Here is a 19,075-nt window from a genome sequence, read left to right on the forward strand (position 1 = left end):
AAGTTTTCAGAATCATTTTTGCGGGTCTAGAAGGGGCATGACAGAGTTAGTGGATGTTTGCACATTTTGGGCCCGAAATTCAGTACCGCTGGAAAGCTGGTGCTCCCCCACCTTGTTGTAGCCATTAATGCCAAAAGATTTTCGTGGCTGGGCCACCCCATATTCAGCCCCAAAAGTGAACAAATAGGTTCCAGCGCTAATGAACCCTTCCAAAGTGGATTTTTCAGTGGTGTGGCTGTCTTAATTTGAGCATTATCGCCACTGAGAAATTCAGCATGCAGGTAAGGGTTTCTAATGAGCCAGCTGCTCCATGGCTTTTTTTAAAGGCCAGGGTTTGCAGCAAGGCCTTGAGGGGGAAGGAGGTTGGAAGGATGGCTGGTGTAAGAGGTGCAAGAGTTAACAGGTTCACTGATATGGAGCTGGAGACACTGATGGACGGTGTGGAGGACAGAAGAAGAATACTGTTTCCTGATGTGGGGAGACCTGGCAGACAGGTAGTACATAATACATGGAGGGGGATTGCAGGGGAGGTGTCAGGCACCTCCATATATGTGAGGACACACCCTCCCAGGAGGGTGCTAGCCAGTCTGCACCCGGCCCTTCCAGGGTGGCGATGGGTCGATCCTCCTAGCTCTGGGGCGACGGGGATCCTCCTCCTCCTCCTCCTGCACATCCTCCTCCTCCTCCTCCTCTTCCTCAGGTGGTACTGCTGGCTCGACCTCCAGCGGCTGTCCCCTCATGATGGCCAGCTTGTGCAGCATGCAGCAGACCACGACGATTATGGAGACCTGTTGAGGAGAGTACTGCAAGGTGCCATCAGAGCGGTCCAGGCACTGGAATCTCTGCTTAAGGATGCCTACACACTGCTCGATGATGCACCTGGTGACACAATGAACTTCATTGTATGCATGCTCTGGTGCTGTCCTGGGGTTCCGCAATGGAGTGAGCAGCCAAGTAGACAGCGGACATCCCTTGTCCCCAAGCAGCCAACCGCAATCCTGATTCAGGCCGGTGAAGACGGCGGGCACACTGGTCCGACACAGAATGAACACATCATGGCTGCTGCCTCCCTTGCCCGCTCCCTCTCTCTGCACGATGCTGATGGACACCTTCTCCTGCGTGTCACCCTGCTTCTGACCAGGTGTACCAGGTGTCGCCCTCCCAACACTCCTCCCATCCTCAGGGTGAACCCTGCCAAGCAGGTCTCTGCAGCCCACAGGACTCCACTAAAGAGTCAGACCTGAAAGCTGTACAAAAGTACAGGGGTATGTGCAAACCTCTGAGCAGCACTCAGCATGTTTAATGGAGCCAAAACAATTAATAAAATTATACGAAAAGATAAATATTGCGCATGCTGGAAAATGAAATAAAAACATTAACAATGAATAAAACTATATGAAAAGGCATATACTGCGGATGCTGGAAAATGAAATAAAAACAATAATAATTAATAAAACTATATCAAAAGATAAATACTGCGCATGCTGGAAAATGAAATAAAAACACTAATAAGTAATAAAACTATTTACCTACCAAAGGGCTCCAGCGGTGTTGCGTTCGAGCACCACATCGAAAACCTCACAGGGATACTGTCGGGAAAAGCCCTACCTTTTCCTCGGTGAATTTCGTTGTGGTAGTCCTTTTCCAGCAGCCCGCACACTGCTTCCCTCACTTTCCGGTAGAAGTGAACACCGCTGAAATCCTTCCCGAGCTTAATGTGGCTTGGGGGGTGAAAGTACCCGACCATGGTGGCTGATCGATTTTTTTCGATCGACCTCCCAAACTCCGCAGTAGCTGTCCCTTCGGGGACGGTGAATTTCGGGCCCTTTATGTCACACAGAAATAGAAAGTACCACATAATACCAATAATCATTAATCGAAGAAGTAATAGAAAAATATTTAGAAACTGAAAATATAATTAAGAGTAGTCAACACGTACCTGTATTCCAAAAGGGAAGGTCATGCTTGACCAAATTTATTGAATTCTTTGAAGAAGTAACAGAAAGTGTAGATAAGGGTAGTGTAATATATTTGGATTTCTAAAAAGTCTTCAAAAAGGTCCCGCGTAATAGACTCATGACTGAGGTCAGAATATGTGGAGCAAGCTGGCTACAAAACAGAAAACAGACAGTAAGAGTTAAAGGTAATTACTCAGATTAGCAAATGGCAGGGAGTGGTGTTCCACAAGAATTGGTGCTGGGACCACTGTTTACATTCACTATTTAAATGTACGATTTGGACTCGGGAATCGGAAGGACAATTTCAAAATTTACGGATGACACCAAATTGGGGATTCGATGGAGTTAATACAGAGAAGGACTGCGACAAAATACAGGAACACATTAATATACTTGCAGAATTGTCGTGTAATTGGGAAGTGAACTTCAATATAGAAAAGGTAAAGATTAAGGAGGCCACATACTCCTTGGAAAATAAGTGAATAAATGGGGTAGAGGAATGGGGGCATCTGGGGGTACAGATACACAGATCACTAAAAATAGCGACACGTGATAATAAAACCATTAAAAAGCAAACAAAACACTGAGGTTCATTTCTAGATGAATGGAATTGAAAAGCAGAGAAGTGATGTTAAACTTGTATAGAACCTTGGTTAGATCACACTTGGAGTACAGTGAATAGTTCTAGTCTCCATATTATAAAAAGGATATACAGGTACTGGAGAAGGTACAAAAAAGATTTACCAGAATGATACCAGAACTGAGAAGTTATTCCGATCAGGAAAGATTGAATTGGCTGGGGCTCCTTTCTCTAGAAAGGAGAAGACTGCGGGGGAGTGACCAGATAGAGGTCTTCAAGATTATGAAAGGTTTTGATAGGGTAGGCATAGAGAAGATGTTTCTACTTGCAGATGAGATCAGAACTTGGGACCATAAATATAAGATAGTCACTAATAAATCCAGTACGGAATTCAGGAGAAACTTCTTTGCCCAGAGAGTGGTCAGAATGTGGAACTTGCTACCACAAGTGTAGTTGAGGTGAATAGCATAGATGCATTTAAGGGGAAGCTAGATAGGCACATGAGGGAGAAAATAATAGAAGGATATGTTGATTGGGTTATATGAAGAGGGGTAGGAAGAGGCTCGTGTGGAGCATAAACACTGGCGTGGACTTGCTGCTGTTGGGCCTAATGGCCTGCTCCTGTGCTTTAATACTATGTAATACTTTGTAATAATTAAATTGGAAGGAAAGCCAGAAATGTAAATATTTGGGCCATATTTAATTGGCTCTGATCTTACAGAAAGGGTTGCTTTTTAGGGTGTGTCAGCCTTGGTACAGCCAGGAATCATGTCGTCTGAACATGTTTCGAAACCACTGCCAAATTCTATGGTTTATACAGATGTTACATTTGAGGCTGTGGAAACATGTTTGATGGCGGTAATAGTTATTTGTTATTATTTTCCATTTCGTGTGCAATGAGTGATATATCAGTGATCATAAACATTTTAACAAACTGAGCAAAGTGCCTTGCAAGTGTGCCTTAAGAAGTTTGTGTGACAACAACAATGAGCATTTATTAGCACCTTTAATATATTCACGGAGGCATAAGGAAAATGGATACTGAGCCAAAAAAGGAGAAATTAGGAGGGATGACCAAAAGCTTGGTAAGAGAGTTTGGTTTTAAGGACGGGCTTAAAGGAGACAAAGGAGATGGGGAGGCAGAGAGGTTTAGGAATGGAATTCTAGAGAGTGAGACCAATGCAGCTGAAGACACGGACACCAATGGTCAGAGTCAGAAGAACAGGAGATTTTGGATGGGACTTGTTGCAGCAGTGGAGGAGATTACAGAGATGGGGATGGGTGAAGCCATGGAGGGATTTAAACACAAAGGTAAGAATTTTAAATTGCAGCGGTTATGATTCCAGAAGCCAATGTAGATCAGCGAGGGTGGGAATGAGGGGTGAATGGGACTTAGTACAGGCAAAATATGGATTATGAGCAGCAAAGTCTTGAATGAGTTGAAGTTTACTGATTGGAGAATAGGAGACTGGTCAGAAAAGCATTGGAGTAATTGAGTCTGGAGGTGGAACGTACACTGTCTTTGCCTGAAACAGAATATGAGGTTGGAAGCTCAATTTGTAGTCGAATAGGATGCTGAAGTTGCAAAGAGTCTGGTCCAGCCTGAGATAGTGGTTGGAGAAGGTGATAAAATCAGAGGCAAGTGTACACAGTTTGACGGAGGTGGAGGTAGGGGCGGGGCGAACAAGGATGGCTTCGGTCTTCCCAATGCTGGAAACTAGTGGGATTTGGACCTTGTGACACACATTGAGTGATTCTGCTCCACAGTATCATACTTTCAAGTTTGTGAGTGTCTGCAATGATCGAGCAGCCAGTGGAGACTCACTGTCTGGGCTCACATGTGAACAGTGACTCCTTGGACGAGGTACAGAGAGGGCTGTCAAAACCTTGGTCAGGAACAAGACTGTGAGCTAGAACTTGGGATCGAGATAACCAAATACTCCATGATTACTGTGCTGCTCTGTAATATTGCCCACTTCCGCTGCTGCCCCTGCCCATCTGCTGCTGAAACTCTCATTGATGTCTTTGTTCCTTCCAGACCCAACTATTCCAATGCTCACTCGGCCGGCCTGCCATCCCCCATACTCTATAAACTTCAGCTCATCCAAAACTCTGCTGCCCCAATCCTATCCCGCACCGAAGCCCGCACCCTCATCACTCCTGTCCTTGCTGATCGAGAGCGGCTCATGGTTCCCCAAATCTTCCAATTTAAAATGATCATCCTCTTGTTTATATCCTTTAATAGCCTAGCCCTATTTCTGTAACCTCCTCCAGCCCTTCAATCCCCCCCAATAAATCTCCATCCCTGTAACTCTAGCCTCTTGTGTACCCTCCTCGATTATCATTGGTGGCTGGCCTTCAGCTGTCTAAGCCCCATGCTCTGGAATTCCCTCCCTAAATCTCGCAGCCTCTTCACCTCCCTCTCCTCCTTTAAGTCCCTCTTTAACGTTCCACCTCTTTGACCAAACTTTTGGTCACTTTTCTTAATATCCTCCACTTTTAAAATCTGACTATGCATCATTGAAGCATTTTGCAACATTTTTCAATTTAAAAGGCGCTATATAAATGCAAGTTGTTGTTACAGTTGTTAATATTATCAGTGAAGCCACACTTGGGAATGTGTCTAATTCTTTTCACTGCAGTTACAGGAATACAAGGAGGCCTTAAAAGGAGTTAAAAGAGGTGGAACCTGTTATGTATCTGTAAAGCATGCACACCCATGTTCCGCCACCAGGGAGTGCATCCCCTGAAGTCCCAAGGGATCCCAGCATCCCTTGGGAGCACTGTATATAAGCCGGCCCCTAAGGCCTGTTCCTCACTCTGGAGTGTCTTAATAAAGACTGAGGCCACTGTTACTTTAACCTCCCTGTGTGCAGTCTCATCTGTGTTAGGAACACAATAACTGGTGACGAGTACACAAATCCAACGCAAAGATGCAGCAAACTGTGGGCATCCTGGAGAAGTTCTCAGAGGGTGAGGATTGGGAAGCCTATGTCGAACGGTTAGGCCAGTACTTTGTAGCCAACGAGCTGGACGGAGATGGAAGCGCTGCAAAAAGGAGAACGGTCCTCCTCACAGTCTGCGGGGCATCGACCTACAGCCTCATGAAGAATCTTCTGGCTCCGGTGAAACCCACAGATAAGTTGTATGAGGAACTGTGTACACTGGTTCAGAAGCATCTTAGCCTGAGGGAGAGCCTGCTGATAGCGAGGTATTGGTTCGATACGTACCAGCGATCTGAAGGTCAGGAAGTGGCGAGCTATGTCGCCGACCTAAGGCGACTTGCAGGACAATGTGAGTTTGATGGCCACCTGGACCAAATGCTCAGAGACTTTTTTGTACTGGGCAGTGGCCACAAGACCATCCCACGAAAACGTTTGACTGTAGAGATAGCGACCCTCAGTAAGGCCATTGCGATAGCACAGGCGTTTATGTCCACTAGTGAAAACACCAAACAAATCTCTCAGCACACAATTGCTAGCAATGTTCATAAATTAACTGGAACTGTGTTTGCGAGCAGAAATGTACAGGGCAGAAACCATGAGTCTGCAACTGCCAGCAGGCCTCAGGTGACCCAGATGACTCAGAGTCCACAACAAAGGATGAATATGCAAGGCAATTCACACCTTGTTGGCGTTGTGGAGGCTTCCATTCAGCCTATTCATGCCGCTTCAAAGGCTATGTTTGCAAGAGTTGTGGAACAATGGGACACCTCCAACCAGCTTGCAGATGAGCTGCAAGCTCTGCAAAACCTGCTAACCACCACGTGGCAGAGGAAGATCGGTCCATGGTGGACCAAATCAATTTCGAGCCTCAGAGAGAGGAGGCAGATGCTGAAGTACACGGGGTGCACACATTTTTGACAAAATGTCCACCTTTAATGCTAAACATAAAATTGAATGGCTTACCCGTAGCCATGGAACTGGAACTGGTGCTAGCCAATCTATCATGAGTAAAAAGATGTTTGAGAGACTGTGGTGCAACAGGGCAATCAGACCAGCCCTGAGCCCCATCCACACGAAACTGAGAACGTATGCCAAAGAGCTTATCGCTGTCCTGGGCAGCGCCATGGTCAAGGTCACCTACGAGGGCATGGTGCACGAAATGCCACTCTGGATTGTCCCAGGCGATGGCCCCACACTGCTTGGAAGGAGCTGGGTGGGCAAACTCCACTGGAACTGGGATGACATCCGAGCGCTATCACATGTCGATGAGGCCTCATGTACTTAATAAATTTCCTTCCCTTTTTGAGCCAGGCATTGGAAACTCTTCCGGGGCGAAGGTGCAGATCCACTTGGTCCCAGGGGCATGACCCATTCACCACAAGGCGCGAGCAGTACCTCACATGATGAGGGAGAGAGTTGAAATCGAGCTGGATCGGCTGCAACGTGGGGGCATCATCTCCCCAGTGGAATTCAGCAAGTGGGCCAGCCCGATTGTTCCAATACTCAAAAATGATGGCACGGTCAGGATTTGCGGTGATCATAAAGTAACTATTAATCATTTCTCGCTTCAGGACCAATACCCGCTACCTAAGGCAGATGATCTATTTGCGATGCTGGCAGGAGTCAAGACGTTCATCAAGCTCGACCTGACTTCGGCCTACATGATGCAGGAGCTGGAGGAGTCTTCGAAGGGCCTCACCTGCATCAACATGCACAAGGGACTGTTCATCTACAACAGATGCCCGTTTGGAATTCGGTCGGCTGCAGCGATCTTCCAGAGAAACATGGAGAGCCTACTCAAGTCAGTACCACGCATGGTGGTTTTTCAGGACGACATATTGGTTACGGGTCGGGACACCGTCGAGCACCTACAAAACCTGGAGGAGGACCGCCAGTGACTGGATCGCATAGAGCTGCGGCTGAAGAGGTCGAAATGCGTCTTCATGGCAACAGAAGTGGAGTTTTTGGGGAGAAAAATTGCGGCAGACTGCATTCGGCCCACAGACACCAAGACAGAGGCTATCAGGAATGCACCCAGGCCACAGAACGTCACGGAGTTGCGGTCATTCCTGGGACTCCTCAACTATTTTGGTAACTTCCTACCCGGGTTAAGCAATTCTTAGAGCCCCTACATGTGTTATTGCGTAAATGTGAGAACTGGGTATGGGGAACAAAACAAGTAATTGCTTTTGAGAAAGCCAGAAACATTTTATGCTCCAACAAGCTGCTTGTATTGTATAACCCGTGTAAAAGACTTGTGCTAGCATGTGATGCGTCGTCGTACAGAGTCGGGTGTGTATTACAACAAGCTAACGTTGTGGGGAAGTTGCAACCTGTCGCCTATGCCTGCAGGAGCTTGTCTAAGGCCGAGAGGGCCTACAGCATGATTGGGAAGGAGGCATTAGCGTGTGTGTTCGGTGTAAAGAAAATGCATCAGTACCTGTTTGGCCTCAAATTTGAGCTGGAAACCGATCACAAGCCGCTCATATCCCTGTTTGCTGAAAATGAAGGGGATAAATACTAATGCCTCAGCCCGCATATAAAGGTGGGCACTCGCGCTATCAGCGTATAACTATACCATCCGCCACAGGGCAGGCACTGAGAACTGTGCGGATGCTCTCAGCCGGCTACCATTGCCCACCACGGGGGTGGAAATGGCGCAGCCAGAAAACTTGTTGATGGTGGTGCAACCACAGACTTGTTGATGGTCATGGAAGCATTTGAAAATGATAAATCACCTGTCACGGCCCGCCAGATTAGGACTTGAACCAGCCAAGATCCTCTACTGTCCCTAATAAAAAACTGTGTACTGCATGGGAGCTGGGCCAGCATCCCCGTTGAAATGCACGAGCTAATCAAGCCATTCCAGTGGTGAAAGGACGAGCTGTCCATTCAGGCAGACTGCCTGTTGTGGGGTAACCGCGTCGTGCTACGTTCATCTCGGATCTCCACAGCACACACCCGGGTATAGTAATGATGAAAGCGATAGCCAGATCCCACGTGTGGTGGCCCGGTATCGACTCTGACTTAGAGTCCTGTGTACGGCAATGCAGCGTGTGTGCTCAGTTGAGCAACGCTCCCAGAGAGGCACCATTAAGTTTATAGTCCTGGCCCTCCAGTCCATGGTCGAGGATCCATGTCGACTATGCGGGCCCGTTTCTCCGTAAAATGTTCCTGGTGGTGGTGGATGCTTTTTCAAAATGTATTGAATGTGAAATAATGTCGGGAAGCATCGCCACCGCCACCATTGAAAGCCTGAGGGCCATGTTTGCCACCCACGGCCTGCCTGACATACTGGCCAGTGACAACGGGCCATGTTTCACCAGTGCCGAATTTAAAGAATTCATGACCCGCAATGGGATCAAACATATCACCTCGGCACCGTTTAAACCAGCCTCCAATGGGCAGGCGGAGCGGGCAGTACAAACAATCAAACCGAGCCTCAAACGAGTTACAGAAGGCTCACTCCAAACCCGCCTGTCCCGAGTACTGCTCAGCTACCGAACGAGACCCCACTCGCTCACAGGGGTGCCCCTGGCTGAGCTACTCAGGAAAAGGACACTTAAAACCAGACTCTCGCTCGTTCACCCGAACCTGCATGATCAGGTCGAGAGCAGGCGGCAGCAACAAAATGTAAACGATGGTCGCGCCATTGTGTCACGGGAAATTGATCTGAATGACCCTGTGTATGTGCTAAACTGTGGACATAGTCCCAAGTGGATTGCGGGCACGGTGATAGCTAAAGAAGGGAGTAGGGTGTTTGTAGTCAAACTAAACAATGGACAAATTTTCAGAAAGCACCTGGCCCAAACAAGGCTGCGGTTCACAGACTGCCCTGAACAACCCACAGCAGACACCACCTTTTTCGAGCCCACAACACACACCCAAAGGATCAACGGCACCATGCCGGAAATCGAACCCATCACGCCCAACAGCCCAGCAAGGCCAGGCTCACCCAACAGCCCTACAGGGCCAACAACACGCCAGCCCAGCGAGGGCACAGCCAACACACCAGAACAGACATTTGTACCGAGGCGGTCCACCAGGGAAAGAAAGGCTCCCGACCGCCTCACTTTGTAAATAGTTTTCACTTTGACTTTAGGGGGCAGTGATATTGTGTATCTGTAAAGCATGTACTCCCATGTTCCGCCACCAGGGAGCGCCTCCCCTGAAGTCCTAAGGGAGCCCAGCATTCCTTGGGAGCCCTGTATATAAGCCGACCCCTAAGGCCTGTTACTGACTCTGGAGTGTCTTATTAAAGACTGAGGTCACTGTTACTTTAACCTCCCTGTGTGCAATCTCATCTGTGTTAGGAACACAATAGAACCCAGAGTGGTTCTTGGTCTAAACCACTGAGCCAGAAAGGTAGGCTCAGGAGACACAAAGTTGTCTTGACAGGGGGAGAAACAATGAGACGCGGAAAGACACAGCCGCAATCCTTAAAATATGACTAACTCCAAAACACAGTTCTGAGCAATTGGCAAATAATTGCTCATATGGTCTAACCACTGAAAATATGATTATTGTTATCATCTATTGAAACAGGGTGGAGTACCTCTTTAAATTAAATTATAAGCTGACAACACCAGACTGGTTTCAATTCCCATTATTTTTTAAATAATTGCAAATGGTTGAAGATAATTCAGCTAATGGGTTTACTCAATCCAAGATTGATGGACCCAGGTATTTTCTCTGTCTTTTGGCATGCTGCATATATCCAATCCCTTACCCCATTTCTTTTGAAGGTTGGGACTCTGGCTAGGATATATTTCAATGGGGGCAGCGGCTTCTCCCCCACCACAACTGCCTTTCCCGTGGTTTCCATTCCTTGGCTTTGAGCAATGGCGAGACCTTGCAGCCGAGTCTATGCCTCTCCCCATTAGATGATGATACTTACAGAAGAGGATGCTGGGTAGTGACCAGGAGCAGGAAACTTAAGCTGATTCATGTTTTGTCCTCCCAGCTGGGGAACATTGCCACCAATTCTAATGTCTTTCAAAACTGCTCTGGCAGAGAGCTGCTAACTCAGTAATGACTAGGAATTGAACCTTGGAGCTCCTTGTGTTTGTGCCTTTGTATCATGCCGCACTAAATTTATCAATATTGGATTCCTTACGTGAGAAACGAGGTGTGTAGAGATTTCCGTGGATCTTTATCCATGTGCAGTCTTGAAATAAAAGAAAGTTTTTTTTCTTTATTGCTAACCTATAATTTACCTTTGTTGAGCTTATGGCGTTTCAGAGGTTTTGTTAGGTTATTTATTGTCTTATCTTCTTTTAAAGTATTTTAATTAGTCATCAAACTTCCAAGACAAGTCTTAACAATGATGGAGTTAGGGACAGCGTCGTTCCACTGGGATGTTGACTAATCCTAGTTCATAACACCGGATTGGAATGGCAAGTTGTTACCCATGGCAACAAAATAAGATGGCAGTCATTTGAAGAGTTCTTTTAAAAAGAGGGAAAATCATGATCAGGCAACTTTCGTTAAGCTTGAAATTTTTTGTGTTCATTAATATAAGGGAGCCGTGCGGGGGAGGGGAATGATGTCTACTTTTTGCAATTGGTAACAGCATCAAGTATTCCCGGGTCAAGTACAGAATGGGTACATTCAGGGAAACATAGAAACATAGAAAATAGAAAATAGGTGCAGGAGTAGGCCATTCGGCCATTTGAGCCTGCACCACCATTCAATACGAGCATGGCTGATCATGCAACTTCAGTACCCCATTCCTGCTTTCTCTCCATACCCCTTGATCACTTTAGCTGTAAGGGTCACATCTAACTCCTTTTGAATATATCTAATGAACTAGCCTCAACAACTTTCTGTGGTAGAGAATTCCACAGGTTCACAATTCTCTGAGTGAAGAAGTTTCTCCTCATCTCGGTCCTAAATGGCTTACCCCTTATCCTTAGCCTGTGACCCCTGGTTCTGGACTTCCCCAACATCAGGAACATTCTTCCTACATCTAACCTGTCCAAACCCGTCAGAATTTTATATGTTTCGATGAGATCCCCTCTCATTCTTCTAAATTCCAGTGAATATAAGCCTAGTCGATCCAGTCTTTCTTCGTATGTCAGTCCTGCCATCCTGGGAATTAGTCTGGTGAACTCCGCTGCACTCCCTCAATAGCAAGAATGTCCTTCCTCAGATTAGGAGACCAAAACTGAACACAATAGTCAAGATGTGGCCTCACCAAGGCCCTGTACAACTGCAGTAAGACCTCTCTGCCCCTGTACTCAAATCCTCTCGCTATGAAGGCCAGCATGCCATTTGCCTTCTTCACTGCCTGCTGTACCTGCATGCCAACTTTCAATGTCTGATGTACCATAACACCCAGGTCTCATTGCACCTCCCCTTTTCCTAATCTGTCACCATTCAGATAATATTCTGCCTTCCTGTTTTTGCCACCATCGGGAACATTCAGCGGCCTCTATCCAGCAAAATGCCTCAATGATTCATTTTGGAAAAAAAATAATAAGGCCTCAAATCCGTGCACCACAGTTAGAAACATAGAAACATAGAAAATAGGTGCAGGAGTAGGCCATTCGGCCCTTCTAGCCTGCACCGCCATTCAATGAGTTCATGGCTGAACATGCAACTTCAGTACCCCATTCCTGCTTTCTCACCATACCCCTTGATCCCCCTAGTAGTAAGGACTTCATCTAACTCCCTTTTGAATATATTTAGTGAATTGGCCTCAACAATTTTCTGTGGTAGAGAATTCCACAGGTTCACCACTCTCTGGGTGAAGAAATTCCTCCTCATCTCAGTCCTAAATGGCTTCCCCCTTATCCTTAGACTGTGTCCCCTGGTTCAGGACTTCCCCAACATTGGGAACATTCTTCCTGCATCTAACCTGTCTAACCCCGTCAGAATTTTAAACGTTTCTATGAGGTCCCCTCTCATTCTTCTGAACTCCAGTGAATACAAGCCCAGTTGATCCAGTCTTTCTTGATAGGTCAGTCCCGCCATTCGGGGAATCAGTCTGGTGAACATTCGCTGCACTCCCTCAATAGCAAGAATGTCCTTCCTCAGGTTAGGAGACCAAAACTGTACACAATACTCCAGGTGTGGCCTCACCAAGGCCCTGTACAATTGTAGCAACACCTCCCTGCCCTTGTACTCAAATCCCCTCGCTATGAAGGCCAACATGCCATTTGCTTTCTTAACCGCCTGCTGTACCTGCATGCCAACCTTCAATGACTGATGTACCATGACACCAAGGTCTCGTTGCACCTCTCCTTTTCCTAATCTGTCACCATTCAGATAATAGTCTGTCTCTCTGTTTTTACCACCAAAGTGGATAACCTCACATTTATCCACATTATACTTCATCTGCCATGCATTTGCCCACTCACCTAGCCTATCCAAGTCGCTCTGCAGCCTCATAGAATCCTCCTTGCAGCTCACACTGCCACCCAACTTAGTGTCATCCGCAAATTTGGAGATACTACATTTAATCCCCTCATCTAAATCATTAATGTACAGTGTAAACAGCTGGGGCCCCAGCACAGAACCTTGCGGTACCCCACTAGTCACTGCCTGCCATTCTGAAAAGTCCCCATTTACTCCTACTCTTTGCTTCCTGTCTGACAACCAGTTCTCAATCCATGTCAGCACACTACCCCCAATCCCATGTGCTTTAACTTTGCACATTAATCTCTTGTGTGGGACCTTGTCGAAAGCCTTCTGAAAGTCCAAATATACCACATCGACTGGTTCTCCCTTGTCCACTCTACTGGAAACATCCTCAGCTACAAATTACAAATAAGACCCCAATCTTCTCAGATTCTGGCTGTTATGAGTTACTTTAACCACAGTTCTTCGTTGCTGCAGCTGAACTTCAGGATAATTCAGGATGATCATGCCATCTGCCTTCTTGGCTGTGGATACCTGGAAGAGCAGTTTGACAGTAAGAACATTTCACTGAGAGACCTTATATACACACACAAACACACACACAGACACACACACAAAGCCTAGTGAATCATGATGAATACTTGAGGTGTGAACCATCCAGGTCGAAGTGCAGAAAGACAACTTTCCTTCCCATTCTGAGGCATCAACCCAATGGTGATTTAAAAATGCATTTTCTAAAAAATTATTTTGGGATCCTTTGTAGTGCATCTAGTGTGTTTACCCAAGAAAGGGTTGACCTGTGCACAGGAGATGGGGCAATTCATGTAATTATACTGATCACTGTGGTTAATCAGGAATGCCAGATTTCAAAAGCTTCATTCTGCATGGCTAAAGTTTCAAAGTGCTGCCTGCCCATCTGTTTAAACACTCTGGAGGTTAGGAGTTGCTCGGACATTGGTGGGGAGGAGGCGTGGCCGTGTGAAGCAGTGCCTTGGGATCCACTTAAACGATTCTCTACAGTTCCGCAAAGTGCACAGAATCCTTGCTATAACAGAGAATTTTGTCTATTTTGCAACAACCAGCAAGAAAGAACTTGCATTTCTATAGCGCCGATCATGACCTCAGGACATCCTAAAGTGATTTACAGCCAATGAAGTATTTTTGAAGTGTTCGAATGTAGGGAAACATGGCAGCCAAGTTGTACACAGCAAGGTCCCATAAACAGCAATGTGATAATGACCATATAATCTGTTTTAGTGATGTTGGTTGAGGGAAAAATATTGGCCAGGACATCAGGGTGAACTCCCAGCTCTTCTTTGAATAGTGCCATGAAACCTTTTACGTCCACCTGAGAGGACAGACGGGGTCTCGATTTAACATCCTAGCCAAAAGATGGCACCTCTGACAGTGTAGCACTCCCTCAATACCGAACTGAAGTGTCAGCCTAAATTTTGTGCTCAAGTCTCTGGAGTTGGACTTGAACCCACAATCTTCTGACTGAGAGATGAGAGCACCAGCACTGAACCAAGGCAATTAAAGCGACATCTGTTAAAGGACTGGAATCATCAACAGGACCACATTATGAATCTGTTTATGAATCATTTTGGAAAAAGAATAATAAGGCCTTAAATTTGTGGGCCACAATGCTGTTATTTAAGCTGGCAGCACCCCCACCGGTGCCCTCCAGTGCTGACCCCTACAAGAGGGCATCTCAATTGCATGGGATAGGTGAGTGCCTGTGCCACAATGCAGCATCTCAGGTGCCCGCCATCTGGGGAATTCATGGACTTCTCTTCCTTTCCCTCTGGGAGAAACCTCTTTTCTGTCCCCTTATGCCCTTTTACCAAGGGGATCAATAGACAATTTTTTAAAATCCTCTTCTTTGGGGGTACAGAATGCTTTTCTCGACATTGGGTTCCCAGTCCCAGCCTTGCCAAGGTGAGGGAGCATCAGCAGCATCCTTCCTACAATGGAGTGGTGGTGGGGGGGAAGGCGGAGTGTGGAGTGAAAAACACAAGGATCTTACCTTTGGGAATCATGGATGTAAACACAAAGGAGCTGCATTGTAATAGGTGTAAGAGATCATTAAAATGACAATGCAATAGCTGCCTACTTTAATCAGCTCGATCCTCTTCATTCTAGACCAAACCCGCACTCCCTACAAACCCGCACTCCCTACATTGCTACCACCACTTGCAGGATAATGGATGGCCAGCAATGAGTTGCCAGGCAGTAATTGAACTCTGTAATTCATAACCTGAGAGCAAAGCGTAAGTGCTGTATGGACATCAGTGAGCTTCAGGATTGATGATACTGTCATAAGCACATTTGGCAGTTGTTTGTAATATGTAGCACATTAAACACTTTAAATATTTTGTTACTATTACGTTGATAGAGGTGAAGTGATCCCGGTTCAGATGCAATAATGGTTCATGTCATTACCTGGAGGTAAACTATTATAGACCATTTAAAGGGACAGAGTCTTTATGAAAAATGTCTGGCAAACCTTCTACTGTTTGGCAAAGGGAGAAGAGCTACATGGCATCTTTGTCATGGCTTAATGATGCATTTAATGTAATTTATATCATCACAACATGCATTTGGTAAACCTTTCTTTCTTTGGGAACACTTATGTTGATGGTGGCCCTGTAAGAAAACATGCCCCTTCTCTTACAAGCCCTTCTGTCTTTTCTTGCAGTGATCTGGACAAGAACAACATCACACGGATCTCCAAGACTGACTTTGTTGGGCTGAAGAATCTTAGAGTTTTGTAAGTGAAATCCAGCTCGGGTTTGACCCCTCTGCCCCCTCCTCCCTCGGTAATTTGGAAATGACCACATAACAAAAACTTGTTTCCTTTTCTGTCTTTTTTTCCTCATTTTTTGTGCTGTTATGAATTCTGAGACCAAAGATTTGTGTGCTGGCCAATGGTGCTCCCAGGAGCTGTGCTACGAAGGTTGAAATTTGTATCGCTGAGTATCTTTATCAGTCATCAAAGAGAGGCTTTTGTATCTTCTGTCAGAGTTGGAGAGGAGCTAAGGTCCCAGAGATGAATGAACAACATGGTAACCTACTGTACCACCCTGCCTCTGTCAGAGAGACGCCAACACCACTTCTGCCTTTGATCTTCGAGGCAAACATAACAACTGGACAGCAATATGCTGTGACTCCTGGAAGAATGGTAGTTTTTTTCAGTACAGTTTCTCAGTACACCCAAATTGACCGGTTATCCAAACCAGCTGGACCCCCCAGCATGCCTTATGTATATCATTATTTCATCATGCCACATATCAGTTTGCGTGCTGAATTAGTATTATTTAATAGAGTACAATCTTTGGAAATCATGTGCAATGAGTTATCTGAATTCTTCACTTATTCCAACCTGCATTTCCCAAACAGTTTGGTTTAAAGGCGTCCCAGTGTACGCATAAACTGTGAACAATGTCTGGCAAAGTGGCACTATAGTTGCAACATTTTCACTCTTTTTTTCAGCCTGTGTTTAGTTTGCTTTAAACTGTACAGCAAAAACAAAGAGGAAAGAATGAGGTAAAAGATGTGCTGGAACGGGTGACCGTGGATTTCTGACCCACTTTAGTGCCAAGCATCACAGGCACTTAAGATAATGAGGTCACACTACATATACAGTAAGATGAGTGTAAGTGAGGTATAGCGCTGGGAGCTGTACTACTACACTGTGGCTCCAGTTGCATTGTAGTGGAAGTGTTTTTGTCTCCTTCCAAGGCAACGAATAAACCTTGCTAAACTTAATTTTTTCCTTCAACTGTGTCCTTCCCAATTTTACTCAGCATTTTCCGATTGGATGCTGCGAAGCCCTTTGGATCACTTTATTATGTTAAGAGCTGTTGTTTTGTTCGTCCCCAACAACCACGTGTGCACAATATCCAGCAGAAGTCGGTGGGTAGAATTTTGGAATGTGAACTCTGCTAATTCTGCTCCTCCCTCACACAAGGACGCAGAAGCCAATTGTAGTGTCCTATCTCTCATAAAAGATAAGTTAACCAAGAATACTTCGTATACAACATCACTGTGGCTGTAGCTATGCCTGTAAGCTCCATAATGGTTAGTATAATATATACATTAATAGGTGCAGGTAACAATCAGCCTGTACATCAGATGGCGTTGTTCCTGGAATGTATTTCTAAGCCAGCTTTTACCTGCTTCAGCACAGCAACATCTAGATCAGCTAACTCAGCACAGAGCAGGAATCAAACCTGTGATCGTCTGGTCTGTATGGCAATGCCTCGAAGCACAAGGTTATCAGGGGAACATTGTCAAAAGTTTAAAAAAAATAGTTTTAAACATGTAAATCAAAATCAGGCTGTGTGGACGGAGTGGTGCAATGGTTTAGAATACTGTCCCTTTGTTGAATACGGCCCATATTCATAGGATGAATGTCTCCTGTCTCTGCTAATCCCACATGGAATGAATTTGACAGTCTCAGCAATGTCCATATCAATTTATTGCTTTTGCACTATTGCTTAAACAAACATTATTGCAGAGATAGAAGGGAGAGAGGGTGTTCATTTTTCTCTCTCCTGTCCCTTGAATCGTAAGTGTTAATACAATATTGCAAAGTGAATCATTTCTTGATGAAATCCTGAATGTTAGCCACATTCAGCTCCAGGTAGTCATTGGGCCCATGGTACAATTCAGCACAAATTTGCACCACCTTGACAGTGAGGTGACAAGTTAGAGTTAAAGCACAGGTTTTGGAGCACATTGCCTGTGCTGTACCTAATGTGTCAGCGTTTGATGTTGATATCAGGAGCAGAAAATGGAAAATATTCTTCTGTCCAACCCGCTTCACATCAAAATAAAAAAAATCTTTCTTACAAAACGAGTATGATCTCTCACGATTTTCGTCCAAATACTGTCCAGAGTTGCATATGTAAAAGTCTGATGCCACTGGAATTCACCTTCTTGGAAGCAAATAATTCTTTTTGGTTACCAAAGATGTTAATTAGGTTGTTGGAAGATGGAAATGGAAATACAGGTTCGGCCACAACAATATTTTTTGAGTGCCATTGAAAAGGCTTCCCATGAAGATCAAAACTGTCTTTGTTTAAAGGATTGTGGCATGGTCATATTAGTATTGCTGCTATTTGTGATTACAACATGCTGAGTCCAGTGCAAACGGTTATGGTTGGGGTGTTATACTCGAGGAATTGCCCTGTCACACCACGACGACACAGATTACGTAAACAATGAATCATTTGATCCATACTTTGGACATAAGAGCAGAAATAAAAATCAATCCAAAATCTGATCGTTTCATTTATTTTGTTGCAGGCACCTTGAGGAAAACCAAATCAACGTAATCGAAAGAGGAGCCTTTCAAGATCTGAAGCAATTAGAAAGACTGTAAGTTACTTTGCACACCCTCACTGATGAATCGCGTTTGTGGCGTACTCCATAGCTTGCATCCCTCAGTCCTCTATCGGTCCTCTGAGTTACATCAAACCTTTCAGCTTCTTGCATGTTTCAGAGCATTCATTTCTTGTACAGGAAAGGTGCTATGAGAAGCAGTTGCGAGTCTGGTGAATGAAGTGCGAACTTCAGGATGCAGCTAGACTAAGATCCTTCCACGTCACGGGAGGAAGAGCATCGGGGAGGGCGCTGAGCACCTCGAGTCTCATCGTCGAGAGTATGCAGAAATTAAGCGCAGGCAGCGGAAGGAGCATGTGGAAAACCAGACTCCCCACCCACCCTTTCCTTCAACCACTGTCTGCCCCACCTGTGACAGAGACTGTAATACAGCCACCTGAGAACTCACTTTTACAGTGGAAACAAGTGTTCCTCGATTTCGAGGGTCTGCCTATGATGATGACTCTCAGAGCCACCACTGACTTGCTCCATTCTCTGCTATCTGTGTCCAAAGTTTTGTTCATCTTGTGTGATTGACATAGTGCTTATTGCCTGCTCACAGCACAGTGTGAATCTTCACTCTTTTCCTGCATCCTCCTGATATGGTAGCCTCTGTGACCTTGATCCGTTTGACACCTCTCCTTTTCCTTTTGGCACCGTCTTACCAAATAGTCCAGTTCTTCCTTTGACCATTTCACTGATTGATTTTCAGTTGTCAGTTTGTTCTCAACATTTTCTTGTAAAGTTTGTTATCAAATATACTCAGAAGCTCTAGGTTAGGTGCTAAATTGGTCTTAAAATGGAAGTTCAGCTGTGCCTCTGTTGAAGATTCCACTATGCTTTGA

At 45.5% G+C, this 19,075-nt stretch overlaps 1 protein-coding gene across 1 annotated transcript in view; it reads left to right on the top strand.

Annotated features, from left to right (window-relative positions):
• LOC139263049 (slit homolog 3 protein-like) overlaps positions 1-19,075 on the top strand; it is a 625,025-nt gene that overhangs the window by 53,073 nt on the left and 552,877 nt on the right. Inside the window, exons 2-3 of the mRNA XM_070878558.1 lie at positions 15,544-15,615; positions 18,156-18,227. Of these exons, the coding sequence (XP_070734659.1) occupies positions 15,544-15,615; positions 18,156-18,227 (144 nt within the window). The remainder of the gene's footprint in view (positions 1-15,543; positions 15,616-18,155; positions 18,228-19,075) is intronic.

The sequence above is a fragment of the Pristiophorus japonicus genome, chromosome 4 (assembly GCF_044704955.1).
Source record: "Pristiophorus japonicus isolate sPriJap1 chromosome 4, sPriJap1.hap1, whole genome shotgun sequence".
Lineage (NCBI taxonomy): Eukaryota > Metazoa > Chordata > Chondrichthyes > Pristiophoridae > Pristiophorus > Pristiophorus japonicus.